Source organism: Dreissena polymorpha, chromosome 13, assembly GCF_020536995.1.
Source record: "Dreissena polymorpha isolate Duluth1 chromosome 13, UMN_Dpol_1.0, whole genome shotgun sequence".
NCBI classification, from domain to species: domain Eukaryota; kingdom Metazoa; phylum Mollusca; class Bivalvia; order Myida; family Dreissenidae; genus Dreissena; species Dreissena polymorpha.
In genome coordinates this window covers 63,902,202-63,924,382 of record NC_068367.1, presented here as the reverse complement: position 1 = coordinate 63,924,382, position 22,181 = coordinate 63,902,202, and the positions used below count along the sequence as shown (strand labels likewise).

Sequence of the window (22,181 nt, the reverse complement as noted above, 5' to 3'; positions counted from 1 at the left end):
AATGGGTGTGGCGTGAAGAACTTATCAAGGTGCATCTACATATCAAGTTTCAAAGTTGTAGGTGGAAGCACTTTGATTTTAGAGCCAATGTTAAGGTTTTAGCAAGACGCAGACGGCGGACGACAGGACGAGCTGGCTATGACAATACCTCGGGTTTTCTCCGAAAACGCCCAGCTAAAAACAAGAAGGATTTATTGACTAAATGAAAATGCTCACAGCAACAGTAACTAAGTAATGTTAACCATAATTAACGCATTTGTGAACCAATTAATAAGCAAAGAATGGCCTTACATTCAGGACATGCAATGTTTCATGACCAAACGGTGGTAGTAACACATAATCAATAAATAAATGTGGTCTCCATTTATGGACTGTTTCAATATTCGTATCGAATTCTTGCAAATATTTTCACATTGACCTCAGGACGGTTGTTAGAGCCTTGGGCAGATAAGCATTCAATTTGGTCCATTCAATTATCGAATGTCTAACATGGGAATAGTGACCAGGTCAATACTGACCAGGTCAATGTCAATTTTAATAACCTAATGAACAGTTTACTGCATACATTTCTAAGGTTTCTGGCTGATTCTAAACATAATTTTCTATTAACAAAACTGTAAAAAGATCGTACATAGTAAAATAAAATATGCTCATCATTTCTGATACCAAGAAAGCAATAAAAAAGTGGCCAAATGACATTATTTGTGGGTAAGACTACAAAAACTGTTTGTTACTATGGTCTCAAAAACAACAACAGAAATCAAGTACTTACATATACTTACATGGACCAAATGTTAACAAATTTTTGTATTTTTGAAAAATGTGCTTACATTTATTAACTTTCAATAACATGCTATTTTGAATGATCAAAAATGATAATAAAAGAAGAAAAAATGTGATTACATAATATTATTATGCATTCACTGGGAATCCGACTTAAAACTTCGAAGGCAAATTCTGATGCGCCATTCATGCCAATTTTAAACATTCTGTGAGCAATATACATATGGTCTAATCAATCAATTTAAAGCATACAAATATTATTTTTTTCTGATAATCCATTTAATGCTGTACGTAATTTTAATACTTTTAATTTTCAATACCATTTTTTTCTGGTTTTAATAAAAAAAATTAATCTACTACATTTTTTTAAATGTCATTTTGCCAATCCTTTTAATTTAAGTCCCTTAAATTAATGTTTACATACAACTTAAAGATGCACACATTATATGGGGGTATAATGAAACGGTCACCATGGTTACACATACCATATTTGGCTGAGCACCGTCAATGGGAGTCTGGAATGAAGGAACAGGTCCCTGGCCCTCTCACCTGCAAATACAGAAAATCATTTTAACCATAGTTACTTTAGAAGCTCAATTGCAAGAATTGAGAGCCTTAAGGCTTATTGATATACTCTTGAGACCATTTACTTGGTAGAACCATACTTGGCGTCTTTAAAGGGATCTTTTCACGCTTTGGTAAATTGACAAAATTGAAAAAAGTTGTTTCAGATTCGTAAGTTTTCGTTTTAGTTATGATATTTGTGAGGAAACAGTAATACTGAACATTAACCATGCTCTAATATAGCCATTATATGCATCTTTTGACGATTTTAAAACCTAAAAATTATAAAGCGTTGCAACGCGAAACGATTGAATAATTTGGAGAGTTCTGTTTGTGTCGTTAAATTTTGTGAAACTACGAAGATTGCTTATATATGGTATAAAATACGTCAAGAATGTGTACTCGGCGGAATAGCTCAGTAGGCTAAAGCGTTTTTACTTCAGGACTCTGGCAGGACTCCAGGGGTCACTGGTTCGAAACCTGCTCCGGGCAATGTTTTTTTCCTTTTTTTAATTTTTTTCTTGATTTTTTACTGGAGCTTTTACGATCCAATGTTTACATTTATCAATATAAAGCATTTAATGAATAAGTTAAAAAAATGCCAAAATCTGTGAAAAGGCCCCTTTAAAGAGATTATCTTAAGAATGCTCACAAATTGGGAATCAAACCAGTACTGATTGCTTGGCAGACGCCATACCGGCAATGCTACTGTGACCTGAATACAAAACATTCAAGGGTAAAACTTTTGATGTGTTTACAGTTTGTTAAAGTGCGTGTCTGTAAAGCGTGGGTTTCTTTCCCTTTTTTAATGCTATACACTTTAAGACACTTCTCTAGGTTGCTTATGTCAGCAGAACCCTTAACATATGCCGAAAGTGTTAGACCCCTAGCTCTCACTTTCGGCTTGACAATAATTTTACCAGCATATGGGAAGGTAAATATCATCGAAACATGAATAAGTATTTTAATGAATCACAGTTGATATTTAAATTTATCTTTGTTGATATATAAGTTAATGTATGTTGATATTTTAATTAATCTGAATTGATAATTGAATAAACCTATGTTGATATTAAAATGAATCTGCATTTATAATTTAAATTTACATCTCTCTTGAAATTCAATTGAATCTGTGTTGCTATTTTACAGAATCCGAACCATTTGATGAAGAGGCTTTTTTTAACTTAAATTTACTGTTACATCTCAAAGTACAACTCCACAGACAAAGGGGGCGTCACTCTATTTAAACACTCAAGGCCTTGCCAGATCTCGAAATAGACAAAGTCAAATTTCAATATGTTATCTTATTTCCTTCTAAATGACAGTAAATATAGTATTCAATTTCGATTTCATGGCACAATAACTCTAACCATTATGAATGGCTGATCAGAAGTTTACATTTTTCTATGACATATGAGTTGTTCCAATGCAATTATCCAATTCTCTTTATAAAAATGCACTGACACGCACACAGACACACAATGTTTTCTCAGTTCAAACAGTTTACAAGGGCATTGAAAAATGATAATTTAATCTGGCACAAATACAGATTATCTGGACACTAAAGATTTAAACATGATCATTTCAATTCATTCACACTTTAAAAGTAATATATTCAAGGTTCCGCTAATTATCACTTTAAAAACTATGATCAAATAATTATTCAATGTTAAGGAAATTAAAATCAAGAAATATCTTTAAACAAATATTAGGCGTATATACTGACTTTGAAATAACGGTGTAACATGTACTTTTCATCTACCGAGAGGTTGTACTGAAAGCAATACTGTGTTATCAACATAAGACATTTATTGATAGTACATTCTGTCTTCCCCTGATTTACTGACCGAGCACTGATCCTGAAAGTCTTAGAATTTACAAATAATGCGTCATTGTAACTAATTGCCAATATGTGTGTCTTTGTTTCGCATGAACATGCAGAGTGTAGACGGTATTTCCCTGCACTGATTAGTGTAACTATACATCCTATACTACAAAGACCCGGTGATGTTGCTGATATTCCGCCAGCTATGCCAAATTTTTTTATTATTATATCCTATGGCTTGAAAATTGCGCAGCCATTCAGAGATTCAAATCTGGGGCCACTCTCAGGCAGACTAGTTGCTTTGAAGACTTGGTTAATTTTTAGGGCCACCGTCAAACTTTTACCAGAGGTCAGATAACCTAAGCATTAAGGAGGTCCCGGGTTCAATCTGCATTAAGGGAACTTTCTTAAAATCTTCTCTTAGGACATCAAAGACTCAGATTCTACCCTGAGGAAACAAGTGACTAATTAAGCATAAGGTTTTTATGCGATGAAGACTATCAGTTTTAACTATTGGTAAACTAAAACATTATACCCTTAAGTTGCAGGGCTGTGACATAATACTGCAGTCAAAGGACATTATCACAACCACTAACAAAATCACTACTATGAGAAACATACCATAGTTGTTTACCTGCTACACTTGTATCTGACTATGTTTAAACAAAACGGTACACAAACTAAATATACTAATAAACCTACTGCTATAAAAGGAAGATGACCTTAATGTCGCCACATTAGTTACAATCACTGTCCTTATAGTAGTGCCCGTGACACTGGTCATTATGTGCCAATTTGTAACAATTTAGTGCATTCTCTCCTCACCAGGGGGGTCTGAGGGTCATTAAACAGGCTTTGAAAGCCTCTCGTGTCAACACCCAGGTATCTGGATAGGTTATAAACGGACATTATCATGATGGCCGTGCAAGGATACACATATACCCTATTGACTTGAAGCAAATTGTATGGCATACAAAAATATATTTGTTTTTTATAATTTTACCTGACTTAATGTAAAACAAATTCCCCAGAGCTAAAAAATGTATATTGACTTCTTCAGTTTTATTATTTATTATTTTTCCAAAATAAAATGCTTTGTGATGATATAATTGTTTTGTTATTTTGATATTGTTAATTTGATAACTTTAAAACACTACTTGATACCTCATTTTTTGGTCAAGCCCTCAGTAAAACAGGGAATAGTATTCGTCATTCTTCAACCATACATGCCATAATTTTTCATACCAATTCCGGGACATTGAGTTAAATTGTCCGGGACTTTTGCTGATTTTCCGGGACATGTATAAATTGTAGCGATATTTATAGACATATGCATTTTTGGTACGTTTTTTTTTGTTTCGCATCGTTAATTGCAAAAGTTCAAAAGCCTATCCGAAATACACTTCATCTATAACGTCAAATTAAACATTACTACTTCCGTTACTAGATACAAGCCACGTGTTTTCAGTGTAAGCGTTCTAAACAGATGGTGACGTCACTGCGTTATAGTTATTAAGACCTCGCCTTTATTCATTTATAACATTTATATAATAAAAAATACAACAATACAGTTAGAACAAGACAATAATAAACCTAGTGAGGATGACGTTTTTATATGCTTTCTTTTTTACTCAACTTCTTTTTCGGTTAAACGTGCGAACATAAACTGCTTTTAATTTTTTACTCAGCGATGTTGGACTTCAGATGTGTGAACAACTATCCTTTGCCCTTACGCAGTGGGAAATAGTGACGTAGTAGATTAAAGTCAATTAACAACCACATTAAACAATGTCGCCTTTTCGGTTTGACCGCGAACGTGAGACAATCGATATGATAACAGGACCCCTGTTAATTGATCAATTTTGACACGTAGCGTAGTCTGCCTATTCGGGTAGGCATTGTCATGGAGACGCTGCAGATATACACAGATTCGAGGTGCAGTTAAGCCTAAGATGAGGTACATGTATATATGGATTTTGTAAATTCCGGGACATTTGACAGATTTCCGGGACAGCGGGACAAGTTCTTCATTTCCGGGACTGTCCCAGACAATCTGGGACATATGGCATGTATGCAAGTACAACAGAATACAATTTAATCAGAGATGCATTAAGCAATCACATCTTATCACTTTCATCATTCAAATGAGGTCATAATAATGCATTAAGTTTATAATTGTAAGTAGCAGTAGGCTCATTTCAATCTAGAATAAAAACAGGTTTTTCTTTACCGTTTTTCTCGTTACAAGAAAAATCCATTAAAATCAAACACAAAAGGATGAAGAAGTATTTTTTTATCAGCTTGCTTTGTAGCCTAAGAATTTCATACAAAGCTACTATTTTCCCCAAAAATTAACATTCATCAGATTTTAATCTTATTAAATGGACTATTAAATGATAATTCATCATCAGAATACACCGATTTTTCTAGCAGCAAATGGTTTAATAAAAATAATTGCCATTTTAAAAATTTAACTATAAATAGATGTTATCATTTTTCCTAGTTTTTAGGGTGTGCCAATGTTTGAATGAATCAACAGCTATCTTTTAGATACATTAGCAATGGAAAAAAAATGTCCTTGAAGTGTCTATAATTTAACTAATTGTATAAATTCACATAAATTCACATCAATATAGACCCTTGTAAACAAAAAAAAGTGAAGTTAACCCAGTACATCTGCTAAACATGAAATGTACTATGAATGATTTGCATTATTGGAATTCCAAATTAGGACAGTATAAAAGTGACATTGCATGAAATTGGAGGATAGGGAAGGGCCAAAGCAACAACTGAGCAAGAATCAAAACATTGTAACAAAACTAACAATCTTTGTGGGTGCTAAACCAAAAGCTTCAATCTTGGAAATGGACAGACTGGTCAATCACAATATGCCTCTTGCATCTAGATTCTGGGTCATTGAAATAAACCGAAACTTCCATCATATTAATAAACAACTATAAACCGAAACTCCCATCATATTAATAAACAACTAAGTTAAGACTTTCCATAACCCTTTACCACCTAGATAGGTATTTTGATGCACTTGTAGTCCCTTAAAAAGTTAAATTTAATTAAAGACCTTTCTTTAAAGGCTTCATTTCCAACCCTTAGATACTGATAAGCAGCAAACAGCATAAAACCTGAACATACTGCGAGTTATGTGCAGGCTGTTCTGGTTTTACACTGTTTGCCCATTTCCATTTTCACTTTACTTCTGAGTGGGACAGGGTTAAGAAGCTTTGTAATTTGAAACCCACCCACCCAGGTCTTAACCAAGCCCATGTACTTGGATGTACAATGACAGCAAACAGCACCATTCAACATAACAATACAGCAGCAATTGTGCTATGAAACATTAACCAACCTAACTACATCCACGTTTTCTCATTTACTGGAAATCTGAGCCGAATTACTTTTTTGTAGATGATTGGAATGTGTGTACCATTTATTTTTGTGTTAGGTATAATGCTTGACACCTCAATCTGTCGCCATGGAATACATACCATTAAAATAAACAAAAGAAATAAACATGTTTATCTTCTGTCAAGGTATTTTGTACATTTTGTGTAAACAAAACAAAAACAGGACAAAAGCACAATATTTTGTTGCTGTTTTTTTATTACGCACATATACACCTTTCAGAATCAAAACATTGTTAAATACATAAATACAACAAACGGTTGCTAATAGTGTCCTAACAAGGACAATGAAAACAATAAATACAAATGACTGATGACATAAAATGAAAATAAATTAATTACTATGGTATACAAATGTTGACATTTTTATACACATTCTTACCTGTGATCTTGTTCCAGATTTAGTTTTATTTAGCTTCAGGGTAACCAAGTTTTTAATCTCCAATAAGTGACATTGCAAAGGAATTCATAATTCGCATTCCTTGTCAATAAAATACTGTTGGGGACAGGCCTAAATCACAAACAAATTTATAGATCAGAATGCAATATCCATAACATGGTGTTTTCAATAATTGAATAGTTAAATAATGAACTCTGTGTACTCCCACATTATTATAAAACATTTATTCTTTCATATGACTTAATACTATTCAGGACAGACTTATTCAAGTATAAATTATTGTGTTTTAAAGGGGGCATAATTATGGCTTACACTGCCATTACAAAGATTATTATCATTTAATCAGTAATCGTTAAATTATATCTCAATATATATCACATTTGTCTTGTTTTTGAAAAATGATTTTTAGAATATTAATAATTAATAATTATGAAAAGTTGTCAATTGTACATACACTTGATAGAAAAATCATATATAGTAAATATTATTATGAAGGAAATGGAGATGAAGAAGCCATTCAGGCATGTGCAACAATTTGATAGTTATATACAATAGTGGCGCTAAACTCTAATTTGAATTGTGTGCATGATTTGTGTAGGCATTAGTGCGAATCGCACTGGGACGGTCAATACACAAAAATGTTTCATTCATTGTATTTTTTTGACCATAATTTATGTAATCAATATATTATTGATACTGTACACCATATATTATTGCAACTTGACAAGTATATGATGTGAAATGTGCAAATACGCATTGCATTAACATGTTTCTGTACATAAGAGAAATACATCTTTTAGTTGTTATATAATGGTTACCAATATATACTGGCATATATTTTAAAATACAGTCAAAACTAAGAGAACAGTGGTCAGTCAAGGGAAATGGCCAAAGTGTCAGTTGTCGACGAGTGACCGCTTTTCTCGGATCACCATTTTGAAGATGGTTGGTTAGTGTGTAGAATTGCTACATCGTTACCCCAACCAGTCGATCGCACACAGTGTAAAACAAAGGCTCATTGCCGTTAACTAGCATAACAACATAAATAATTTCTATTAAATAATACAGAATAATGTCTTATTAATTGATTCATTTCATAACATTCTAAAACTGAATCTATGACTTTATCAACGATAGCATTGTTGTTTACTCATGTATTTCGTTAATTCAGTAAATACAAGAGTTCGTTTTACATTCATCGTGATATATTTTTTATTAAAGATTGTGTCATTGACGTCATCCTACACGTCCTAATAAATTATGTTCTGACAAAGTTTCAAGGGCAAAAAATGTGGTCTCTTGAGTGGTCTCATTTAGTATTTCACTTTTTTTTTACTTAGAACAAAGTTTTTTACTCCACATGACCCACATAAAACCTTGAGAAAATGTGACGCGTGAGGAAGATTAAAATGACCTATACTGTGGTCTCTTGAGTGTTGACATGCGATTTTCCTTACATTTAAACTAGTGATCTAGCTTTATTCCACCTGTGGCCATGTATAACACTTGTCAAAGATGTTATTGCACAAGTGTTCTGAAAAAGACATTGTTCTCAGATGTGCTAAAAATATTTTGTGATCATTGAGTTTTGCTAAAAATTTATTTCGTGTAACAGAGCATCAACTGCCCATGTTACACACTTACTGTGTGACTTTCTGATTTTATGACAGGTGAGTCTGTATAAAAGTAAAAAGATATTTCCTACTTCTGGCAAATATTGATAGAAAAACATAAGTTATGGAAATCACCAGTTACAGTGAAAGAATCAATATTGCTGTAAAAGCTCAATATTTATATTTGAAAATAAAAAATTTACTAACTTTGTGAGAGATCAGTTCATGTTATATGATAAAATCTTTGGAAGTCAATGGATTATTTGGTTATTTTATCAAATATTAAGGGGAAAAGCCATTAATTTAATCCCAGCAACCATGCAGGGAATAAAATACCCAGATACATTATATGGCATTACTTAATGTATAAAATACAGACATTACTTAACACTTCAAGAAACTGCAATGAAATTAACAAGTGTATTACACCAATGATAAAATGTGGCCTCAAAATAAGGCTATCAGTTATCGCAATAATAAATTCTTTAAATCATGACAAATCAAAGACAAAGTGCGTCTTTCAAAGAGGCACGAATAACGAGGTTATCGAAGCACACTGAAAAGATAGGCTTTCTCTAAAACAGCACATAAGTGTGAATCAACAACTCAATAATCAGGTACTCAAAATGGTCATCGTAATTTGGTCCCACATCTGTGTATAAACATTGCTTACAGTGGCCGTTGTTTATTAATTAGATAAACATTGATAGAGGTTTTAAATGAGCCAGCCACCTGGCGCTAGAAAAAAAGCATTAAAAGGTTTACTAAAATTGTCTCCATGCTCGGTCCATGGAATTTCTCATTTTTCATCAATACTGTTTCAAAAGTATCTTCAATATCTTGAAAATAGTATGTTTAGTTCATACATGATCGGATATTGAACAGTTACATTTCTAAAATGTAATTCCCATAACCATTTAACATGTTTATATACATGTCATCTGAACATCATTTATATCTATGTATATTGCTAAAAACCTCCCAGACTCTGCACTGAATAACAAACAACTGAAGTTGATCTTATTATATTACGGTGACTCAATCATAGCGTTTGGACAGATTTACATTTTCAACAGCATTATTAAAATCAATATGGATGCAAATTACAGAAACGTTTATTGAAAAAAAAAGCTGCAGATACAAGTTGTTGTCATGCTGGTAATATTGGTAATATGTCACAATTTCCATAAAGTCGGGTAACTAAACATGTGAATAAATTATGTATTTGGGACCTTTAGGACCTTAACAGTTGAAAACCTTTGGGACTAAGTTGTTAAAGTTGTTTAACCAGCACAGTTATGTCATACTATTAAAGTACCACTTGACATCTTAATGCACCAAAACAAAATATTGTTAAACCATGAACCAAATATTTCAGCACACATAAATCAATCACTTATTCAAATGATTTGATTCAATTGCCAAAAACAGATTAATGGACCAGATAAAAAAGCACTGATAGCAAATTGATTTGTTCAGTACACAATAACTCCCAAAAATATTTAAATAATAGAAGTTAATGCTTATTTGTGTTTTTCTTTGTTTGTTGTTAATACACCATTAAAACATTTAAATTATAAAATCTTAACATATATTTTAACAGAACAGCCTTCATTATTTACTTTTTGTAAACAATTTTGATCTCTAAACTAAAGCACGGACAGAGACACTCCGAGCAATCAACATCTTTATAGCCCTTAGGTTTTTCAAATAATGTTGGTAAACATTACGCAAAATAAGCTCCGTATTTTTTACTAAAGCTTCATTTAATTTGGTTTTATTTTGCAGGCAATTAAGTGTGAGATGTCAACCACTTAAGGTCATTAAGATAGTGCTGTTTTTGTCACAACTATAACTTTTGAACAGCTAATTAAGCCCAAGAAAGATATTTGTAAACGGGTCTGTTAATTATGGCAATTTAAAACAAGAGCACCGCATAGCGTGTGCCAAAGCTCGGTTGTGGGTGCAGTTTTGATTAAATGAAAGCTTGTCAGAAGTGACCTTGACCTTTGACCTAGTGACCCAAAAACGGGTGTGGCGTGTAGAACTCATCAAGGTGCATCTACATATGAAGTTTCAAAGTTGTATGTGGAATCACTTAGATTTTAGAGCCAATGTTGAGGTTTTAGCACGACGCGGACGGCGGAAGGCAGACGCCGGACGGCAGAGGGCGGACAACGAGTTTTCTACGAAAACAGCTGAGCTAAAAATTAATAATAAACATGCAACATGAATCAAACAAACAAACATTATATTCCCAGTATGTCATTTGTTTTCAAACCTGTCTATTGCATTGTCTGTTACAAAATGTTATCTCTTTTAAAATGTATTGGTTATGTCAATGGCAATGTCAACTCATTTAAGCATTGTTTTGAGTATTTCATCATGCCAGTTAACTTTGAGATACAAAATAAACTGGGGATTTACAAAGAACTTCAAACATCTCACACAAAAGTAGGCATGTGCAGATCAATTCATGATAACATTATCTCAAAAGATAAGCACAATCAACATTTTTGTTTCAATTTGCACATCTTCAAATTCAGGAAGTCCATAAATTAATGCTTTATGACAGGTGAAACTTAAAAGTTGACAGCATTTGCAAGCTGTTAAAAATATGTTCATGACACAGTGCACAATTTCAAGCATACATTTTCAATTTGAATATGTTCTATCACTCAGTAATGGAGTCATGATATAAAAAATGTGATCATCATGATTTGTTATTATGATCCAACATAAATGTATAATATAACAATTTTAATTCACATACAACATTATTCTTCACAGTCAAGTTGAGGTAAACATGAAATGAATAGAAAATAGCATTTTCTGCTATGTGAATCTTCTTTCAACAAGAATTATTCACATTTGGAAACTTTGTGAATGAATAAGAAATTAACAACGCTTAAGCTATTCGGCAATGATCAAAGGTTTCATATCTGACTCCAGCTGAACAATTTAAAGTAAAGTGTATGGAAAATGTATATAAGTGGGATACGCCATGCTTTTTGATGTAACAGGCAACACTCAACCATATAATTACTCATAAATAATGAGATTCAGTGAAAATAAAACAGATTTATCTTTTCAGCTTTTAAACCATTTAGTCATATTATGATGCTACAAAAAAAAACATACTTAGATCCAACATAACATTCGTGGCCGATGTATTTAAAATTATTACATTTACACCAGTTCATAGTTATTTAACAATGAACGCAGACAATTGTGGTTTTAATCCAGAAAAATGCTATTGAGTTTTGTAATTATTTTATTTTAATTGATTTAGCTCTTTATTTATTAATTACAGGTCAGTATAGTAAACTTTATAGCTGCCTCAAGCTTTCTATTCAATATTTAAAAACTTTCAATTTTCTACATGATATTTCTAATGGATGCATTGAATTTATTTTCACTTTGCAATCAGCAGCTGTCATACTTTTGTCAAAATACTTAATACAAAAAGTCATTGACTTAAATCCAAAAATCCAAAAATTAGTTTAACTGGGCACCTTAGGTTTAAAGGGTGAAAGGCAGCAACTCCATCAATGACTGACAACTTAATCAGCAAGGCAATTGTTTCCTTCTTTATAATGTAATTAACTGTTAAAGTATTTTTTCCCAAGTAAGAAAGTATCACCAAATTTCCCATTTCCATCAGAAAAAAACAACGAAATAAGTTGCATCCATTTCATTCCATAAGCATAATTATCTTCGAGTGAACTCATAAAATGAGCACTGAAACGGCAACATTTCAGCAAAAAGGCATGTGAAAGAATATTTAGATGAGTTTGCACAATTACATGTAAGTACACAAAATTAAAAAGACCCTTAATTTCCAAACTGAAGATTTTACTGTAGGGATTTCCCCCAATTTCAGGGGGTTTGCGCCATTTTTTCCCTCCTGGCGCTGTACTGATACTTTTCCCAATTGGAAAAAAAAGATGAACATGTATTACCTAGCAGATACCCGTCCACTGGCCCTTGACTGTAGAACAGCAGTTCATGGCGGTGACGTTCTTCAGAGCTTATACTGTCACTCCACATGTTCAACTCTTCTGGAAATAGAAAGTAAAAAACTTGTATACCAAATAATTACCATATAGCAATTAGTTTGGAGGATTAACCAAACTATTAATTGGAATTGTGCAGGTAGTTTTTTCTTAAAACAATGATAAACAATATATCACAACAGACAAACCTTTTTTTAAATATGTACGAGTGATCTGTCACCACATATAATGACAGTTATAATGTTCACACTATACTGAACCAACGAAGAAAGTTCCAATCAAGTTGGTGTAAAAAATTGAATATGACATAAGATACTTCAACATGTCTTTCTAAACAAGGGCTGTTTGTAAAACATGCATGCCCCCCATATGGGCTGTCCATTGTAGTGGCAGCCATTGTGTGAGTACGATTTTTGTCACTGTGACCTTGACCTTTGACCTAGTGACCTGAAAATCAATAGGGGTCATCTGCGAGTCACGATCAATGTACCTATGAAGTGTCATGATCCTAGGCAAAAGCGTTCTTGAGTTATCATCCGAAAATCATTTTACTTTTTCGGGTCACTGTGACCTTGACCTTTGACCTTGTGACCTCAAAATCAATAGGGGTCATCTGCGAGTCATGATCAATCTACCTATGAAGTTTCATGATCCTAGGCGTATGCGTTCTTGAGTTATCATCCGAAAACCATTTTACTATTTCAGGTCACCGTGACCTTGACCTTTGACCTAGTGACCTCAAAAACAATAGGGGTCATCTGCAAGTCATGATCAATCTACCCATGAAGTTTCATGATCCTAGTAGGCGTATGCGTTCTTGAGTTATCATCCGGAAACCATTTTACTATTTCGGGTCACCGTGACCTTTGACCTAGTGACCTCAAAATTGATAGGGGTCATCTGCAAGTCATGATCAATCTACCCATGAAGTTTCATGATCCTAGGCGTATGCGTTATTGAGTTATCATCCGGAAACCATTTTACTATTTCGGGTCACCGTGACCTTGACCTTTGACCTAGTGACCTCAAAATCAATAGGGGTCATCTGCGAGTCATGATCAATCTACCCATGAAGTTTCATGATCCTAAGCGTATGCGTTCTTGAGTTATCATCCGGAAACCATTTTACTATTTCGGGTCACCGTGACCTTGACCTTTGACCTAGTGACATCAAAATCAATAGGGGTCATCTGCGAGTCATTCTCAATGTACCTATGAAGTTTCATGATCCTAGCCCCAAGCGTTCTTGAGTTATCATACGACAACCACCTGGTGGACGGACCGACCGACCTACCGACCGACCGACCGACCGACATGAGCAAAGCAATATACCCCCTCTTCTTCGAAGGGGGGCATAAAAAGCATTATCAAAATATACAAGTGTTTATGAGTCATGGCTAAACTATAACACTATCTTATATACGTAAATATATGGTTTGACCCCCACCCCCCTCCCCCATTTGTATAGCTGTACTCCTTGAATGTACACCCTGCCTTTAGTGGACTCCTGGACATCTGTGATGACGTAAAACTCAGTGAGCCCAACAGGGAAAACATTTCTGGGAGTACTTAAGGTACATGCTTGCCATATTCATGGCCTAATGACAATGTTTTCTAATGGTTTGGAAGTGTGCACGTTATAACATCATCATCAGTCAAAAGCAACATTTGCAAATTAAAACAAACTAAAAGCAAGTTTAATGGTCTGGAAATTTCAAGGAATTGAAAAATTAGCATCTTTAAATGGATGGCTTAAGGTATTTGTTCTAGAATTTTCCTTTTTTTATGTGTAATATGGGAAAAATATTGAATTTTGTTTGGTTTAAAGTTGCTGACTGTGATATGCTTAAAGGGACTGTCAACCACGAATGACAAAACAAGAAAAGTTCTAAAATACCGTATTTTTTTTACAATTATTGGTTTATATTGATTAAAATTTCACGAATGGTATATTACATAACTTGAAAAAAGTAATTATTTACAGTATATTCGGTAATAAAATTTTGCAATGTGAAATCAAAAGTACATCGCGAAAATAGGTGACATAACGATATACACACTCAAAATAACGCAAGCAGATTGATCATTTTATAAATAAAATATATACAATTCACTACGCATGCACAATTTGCATTCCCGAGTTTACCACGTGTCGATAATGATCAATCTCCAGGCGTTATTTATAGTTAACTGGTAGTTACCTGGTAGACATACCCCGTAAAATTTATTACCGAATATTCTGAAAATATGAAAACTTAACAACTTTTTTCAAGTTAAATAATATACCAGTCATGATATTTTAATGAATATAAACTAAAAATTGTAAAAAAATACGGTATTTTACAACTTTTCTTTTCTTCGTCGTCGTGGTTGACAGTCCCTTTAAATGAGTCATCTGACTTCTTTTACCAGACTGTTTTTGCAAAAGTGAAAACTTGTAAATTCATCATGAGTACATTTTGTAATTAAAGCATATTGTTTAAACCAAATTTAAGTGTTTGAGTTAATTCCATTACTGGAGTTACATTTACAAAAGACTGGAACTTCATTTTTGAAAAAAGTTTGGCATATTTAAGGAATACTGTAAGAAAGCTGACATACATTAAAGAACATAACAATAATTTTAACCAAAAAAGATTGTAAAAATGTTTGGCCCTACTAGTACTGGGATTGGTACTCAGGAGACCACCATTTTAAAATCTATATCTTTAACTTCTCAAACATCCAAACAGTTAGATTGCATAATGTGTATTGAAAACTATATGAGCAAACTACTAGTGACATGTCAATTTAAAAAAAATACAGAAGCTCTCTAATTCATTAAATCCATTTCTGTAAGTTAACTTTAATGCTTTATATCATGGACGAACCATCTTTCGAACCTCTTAATTTTTGACACGTCAATTTGACTTAAATATAATATTGAAAATAGTGAAACATATTTATATGTACTCTATTTGATAAATAACTTGTTTCTTCATGGCTGGCAACTAGAATTGCTATGTAAACCCTCTTTTGAAAACAGATTTTTTCAAGTTTCCAGCACCACCATATCATGTAAAACTACCAATGCCTTCCAAGCAACGGATACCTGCTTTCGAACCCTTCAGTGTACAACATTAAAAATAAATAAGTCACATGTTTTGACCATGGTCACGTGACTTATTGCAGCAGCCGAAATGTGTAAATTGTCAAGCAAAGTTGAGAACAAAAATGAGACCATGTTTTTAGTTTTTTAAGGAAATTCCTTATATATGTAAAAAGCATTAAGTAATAAAATGATTGTTACGTTTTTTATGATTAATCTACTTATTCTATCGGTTTTTGACTCATTTTCGTCGATTTGCAGCTACGCCCGAGTTGGCGTAAACAAATTACTTCTACACTAACAAGGGTGATGTAGTGCGCATGCGTGCATGCGCATAAAATGTAAACAAATGAAGGGTTAGAAAAGAGGTGAGGTTCGTGAAGAGGTACTTTAACGATAATTGTGTTGATATCTTGCTTTTTTTTTCACTCATAAAAACACATTTTCATTATAAGTCTATGTCATCGTGTAATTTATCTCTTTTTTGTACGCTGGTATTTAATTTTTAGAAACAGTGACAAACATTAAGTAAATACAAATTAATTGTGTCAATTAGTCCCTTTAAAATCAATTAGACTCTAAATTCTATTCAACTAAGACAGTAAGGGTTATTTTTATCTGTTTGTTTTTGTCTCAATCGTTGTCTAAATAATTAAAGTTGATTGAAACAAGAATGAACTGATCTGCCCAACTGCATTCCGAAATTCATCAATTAACAAAACGCAAATACAATGTATTCGATAACCTGAGGCTGACAAGGGATTTGCGGTCTGCATAATGTCGCGGAAATACACGACAACGTGCGTGTTAATCGATTATCAGCAGGTTAACCGTCGTAAGTTTAGCTTAAGATAGACTTTAGTGAATTTCACTCAAACGATGATCATAGTTAATGTTATTTTGTAAAATGAGTCCTCCACAAGTAATCCAAATTTAAATGTCTTACTATCACACACTTGTGTATAAGTACTAATTTAATCGATTAAAAATGTAGTTTATACTTAAATCCAGCTGTCGAGAGACTGTGTCTGTTCACAATGTTTAATCATATTTTATTTTACAAATGATAGCTTTGTTCAGCAGATTGGGGAATCATAAAATGAATGCTGATTAACATAATAGACTAGCGTCCAATGCATGCATTCAGTACAAATACGATTTTTTAGCTAGGGAAATAACAAAATATCCCTGATGCAAATTAAGAAGACAGTAAGTTGCCTTCATTTTATATAGCAATTGCATTTGCAGTCGATCCAGTGTCTAATGAGTCCAAATATAAACAATTATAACAGCAAAAAATGCATTACCCTTTTAAGAATCAGTTTGTATGCATATACACTGTCAAACATAACGGTAACGGATGCTAGTATCTCTCGTGCTTTTCCCGTCGTTCATAAAATGGTAGGGTACCATGTATACGGTGCATACATACAGTGCTTAGATAGCCAATGATTGTTCATGGTGAAAAATGCACAAGCTGCAAGTAACAGCAACAACAAAATCAATCGACAAAAATTTTGTAACTATGTATACTTATATATAATTTTTAATAGAATAGGTCCCTGGTTCAACATGGTCCTCGTGCGTAAACACAAGATAAATATAAACTGCTAAATCTTCTATATTAAAACATTTTGTGTCAAGGTTGTGTTTTTTAGTTTAACTTCTGATCTAATACTATTAAATTGATTAGTGACTATGTTTGACGAGTCACGTCAATAGAGTGTGTGTTGCACAGGTATTACAAAATGTCAAAGGTGTTTCACTGCTGTTGCATTTTTATTCAGTGAGTACAATAAGAAATTCGGCCACATTAAAAATGTCACACTGATCTAACCTCGAGGTATTCGATAACATACATTATATAGCTGGTTGGTGAGTTTTATACCATAAGTTAAAACGGCATGGTCGAATTGGTTTTACAAATGTATTTTATTTTTTTACCCACTGCAATAAAACTTGTAAGCAGATATATTCGCCCGATTTGCCTTTAAGAAGACAGGAACGGCGCGATGACAGACGTGATTGTTTACATAAAACTACAGTGTCAACACACACTCTACGTCCAAACGATTTAATTGTAAAACAGATGGTTATCGTTGCCTTTAAACAATAGCGGTAGTATTTAAAATACTATTGAAGATATACACTACCGTGAGAGCTTAATCAAATTTAAACTTTGTCGACATGGAATCGATGTTATTTTCGGTGCGTGCTCGAACATTTAACGCTGAGTAAATAAACATGTCGCTTATTTGATACTTGATACTATCTAGGCAATGCACTTAATTAATTTTATATTAAATTTTGTTAACTCACCTGTTCTCGAAGCCATGTTTATCCATAAAGTGCAATTGTAATTAAACTAATCCGTCAAATTTTATCCTTCGGGCACCTTGCGCCGTAACACGAATTTTACACTTATTTCATACCTGCAACTTTTATAAACTTTCACTGGTTTACTATTAACACACACGTGCACACATAAAAAAATCATAAATTTCCAACTATTTTACGAAATTAAATACACGCTACCACACTACGGTAGACCGTTCCCTTATTTAACGATGTAGAGCGGAATGAAATAGTCACTCGGTTAAGGTACACTGAACGCGAAAAGCTACGCTTTCTTTAACCATTCATAAATGGTTTATATAAAAACTGCAAAATACCTACAGGGATTAACCTTATAGAAAACCGGGTACACAATTATCACACCTTAATTACATCGTCTTTGTTGTCGATCACTGATGTGGGAACTTTGCATAGAAAAACCCTGGCCTTAAAGCAACTGTGAAAGTAACTATTGGTATTTTTAGCTGCATGTCAGAATGTATAGAGATATACAAAGACCGACTTTCATTGTTACTGTTACACCACTAACGGGTTTTAAATAGCAGTTATTGATAATTTTCCCTCAGGTTTTTTTTTAATTTAATATGAATTTAATTACAATTTTATGCAAATTTAAATACTTTTTTTTTTGGGGGGGGGGGGGGGGTCGGGGTGGGGGTGGGGGATGTTGGGCGTGGGGAAGGGGGGTATATTTTCCTGTAGTAGGGTCAAGCATATTATTCTCATTATTCTCAATCTCCTCAGTGTGATTATGAGATACTAGATGTCTATAAAATGGGTCAATTGGACAGGGTAGTATGATCGGAATCTAACATCCGACCGAAGTCTTTTATTCCAGGACTCGTTATCATCATTACGAAAATCAACTTCACGCCGGCCGGGAATCGCTTTTTTTGAAAGCAAGATTGTGCTCAGAAAGGAACACGTTTCTTTGTCCGGATTATATGTTTGCAACATACGTTACGGTTATTATAGACTTAGTATTATTGAACGGTTTTCGTGAAGACGCATACATAACTTGAACACTTGTATTTTCCTCTTTATTAGAACGAATGCATGTGGTGTATCTGACAACCGTTGTAGTACGAGTTTTTAAAACTCATCTTTATTATATAAAAAAACATTTGGTAGCATATCTATCAATAAACATTATGTTTATTGATAAGTATTTAATAGTTTTGCCTTGCTTAGCCGTTTTTATAGATTTCGTGTTTCAGAGACGACAACTCTGTCAAAACAAATTATAAAAAACTACCCAAAGTGGCATCCCTTGTTATGACCCGGATGTACTCTTTCAACCGCGCCAACTCTCCGATGTTATCTCAAATGTTGGGATCCTACTGAGGTTGCCACCAACATGCTTTCAATCATCATGTTATCCTCTAAGCGCTGAGGTACATCACCATTTGATCGACTTACGTTTAATATGCCCATCAGCCTGTAAAGGGCTGTATGACTGAGGTGTTGGATCATTTCCCTAAATTTCCTTGGTGATATTGTCAGGACATGGAAATCCTTTCTTTCAGTAGTTTTGGATAGCCTTCTTCATTTCTTCGGGTGTGATCTCTTTCGTAACGAATCCATGAATCCACGTAACGAAATAACTTTATTCGCGCTCGTTTTTACCATCTGCAATTAGTCTATGGAATTCGTTACCTATTGATATACGAAACATTGACACCATTTCGAATTTTAAAACTTCATTGAAACAATTATTTAATTTATGCGAAGATAATCCCCAATACTTTTACACTGGGGATAGACACTCATCAATTTTGCATGCCCATTTAAGAAATAACTGCAGCAACCTTAACTCAGACTTATTCAATAATCATTTAAAAAAAACACTCCCCTATGTGCGTGTTGTCATCATATAATAAATATAATTATTGAGATTTATGTTCTCAATTATATATTGTGTAAATGACATGATTAATATTTTATGTAAGTCTGTCACCATTACAACATGTTAAAACTATTGCAAGGGAAAGACCCCCGATAATGTTGAAGAACTTCAGGTCTAACCCTTTTTCCATTATGTATCTATGTACCAATGTATATATTTGTACAATGTCATTACTTGGAAATAAAATATGTTTAAAGTAAAGTAACGAATCCATGCGCGTTTTTGTAACACGCCTGAGGCTTATTAAGTCGTTATCGAGTCCGTTTCCTGGGTACGACCAGTTCTTAGTGTCTTTAGGGTAATCTAAGGAATTCTCCCGCTTTGGGGATTGACCTCGATACCTCATTTTGTTTCATCAAACAATGAATACGATTTAATGGTTTGGCTTAATGGCTCAAGGAGTGGACCCAGTAACTGGCTATACCCCTACCGAAAAACGGCAACCTCAACTTGTTCGAGAATTAAGGCACCATCAGTTTAATCAGTCATCCCAACAAAGTCATGTTACAGATCATCCTTAATGGATTGAGAAGTAAAGAACGGCCGACCGAGGAGCAGATCTTCAACTGCAGCATCATCCTTGAACAACTTCTGCAACACCTACGTGACCTCTTTCACAACTACATCGACTTTAAGAAAGCTATCGACCGCGTGTGGCATGATGGCCTATGCCACGTTATGAAAGAGTTTAACATTAACGAAGGGCTGGTGCAAGTCATTTAAGAACTCCAAGGAAACGCCAACAGTGCAATATTTCTCAACGGACAGCAAGGGGACTTCCTCATGACATCAGTTCGTCCCTCAGGGATGTCTGCTCTCTCCCGTCCTGTTCAACATTTTCGTTGAGAAGATAATGCAGGAGACTCTCCATGACCACCACACCTCTAACACAATCGGTGGAAGACCCATCTCCAACTTGAAATTCGCTGATAATATTGATCTCATGGGTGGCACCAGCAGTGAACGTCAAGATCACATCATCAGACTCTATTAAAGAGCAAGGGCATACGGGATGGAGGTCAGCACAGAGAAGTCAAAGACCATGGTGAACAGTACGACTAACACCCGCACAGACATCACAATGAACGGAAAGAAGCTAGAAGAAGTCACGAGCTTCAAGTAACTGGGCGCAACCCTGTCCAAGGATGGGACCATTACCGCTGAGGTCCGAAAAAGAATTGCCATCCATCGATGGCCAGACTGAGCAGGTTTTGGACAAGCAGTTCCAACAGCTTCCCCACCAAGCACAGGCTCTACAAATCCCTCGAAGTGTCCATTCTACTCTACGGCTGCTAGATGTGAAAGCTTCATGCGGACACAGTTCTAACGCTTGATACAGGCAGTTGAACATAAATGTCTCCGAAAACTGCTCCGCATCTACTATACGGATCACAAGACCAACGAGTACGTCCGTAACATGACCGCAACACTTGTTGGTCCACACGAGCCCCTACTGGCGACCGTCAAACGGCGAAAGTTGAATTGGTCCGGACACATCACCAGGCACGACTCTCTGTGCAAGATTGTTCTCCAGGGCACGCTAGAGGGACATCGACGTCGTTGCCGTCAGAAAAAAAGGATAATGTAAAAGAATGGACATCCCTTACCATGGATTAATTTACTCGCAGCAGCACATAACAGACCTGACCGGAGAAGGATTTCTGTATCGTCGTCGTTCATTTCTCCCCAAAGGCAAAGCCGGTCAAGGAATTGATGATGAGGATGACGAAGCTTACAATTCGCACAATATTCTTGCGCATCAAACCATAACCGGAAGAAGAATGAATTGACGTCGTCGTTACGTCTGTGACGTCATAAACAAACGCGCCATTGTTAGCGATAAAAGCAACACTTACAGGCTCTGATAAAATAAGCAGAAATCATAGAATTAGTTGAGAAAATCACATCGGATGGCGATAAAAGTTGCAGGTAATTAATTTATTGACGCAAAAATGTTTAAATCTTTGAAGAAAATAGCGTATCATTTGTATTTTGTTTATTTTTTAATTTTTCATTGGTGGGCGGGGTAATTTCTTTGCTTGGTTTCAATGTGGCATCTGATACAAATCGTTCCTTTTTGTTTTGACGCACTTCTTTAAATGAAAACTTCTACTTGGGCTTAAATTTCGAAGTGTCGTTAGTACGAGAATATATCGATTATTAACATTGTTCTGTCGCCGTAGAGGTCGCCGTGGTGTAATGGATATGGTGT

At 34.4% G+C, this 22,181-nt stretch overlaps 1 protein-coding gene across 2 annotated transcripts in view; it reads right to left on the bottom strand.

The window, feature by feature from the left end:
- The window catches only part of LOC127856627 (uncharacterized), a 146,005-nt gene extending 124,280 nt beyond the window's left edge, over positions 1-21,725 (bottom strand). Inside the window, exons 1-3 of one of the 2 annotated variants that reach the window (XM_052392946.1) lie at positions 21,613-21,725; positions 12,567-12,665; positions 1,269-1,332 (exon numbers count right to left, since the gene is read on the bottom strand). In XM_052392946.1, the coding sequence (XP_052248906.1) occupies positions 1,269-1,332; positions 12,567-12,665; positions 21,613-21,649 (200 nt within the window). In that variant the 5' untranslated portion in view covers positions 21,650-21,725. Of the gene's footprint in view, positions 1-1,268; positions 1,333-12,566; positions 12,666-18,027; positions 18,254-21,612 lie in introns of those variants that run through there. The other variant, XM_052392947.1, reaches the window with a different exon arrangement.
- Between the last annotated feature and the right edge of the window lie 456 nt (positions 21,726-22,181).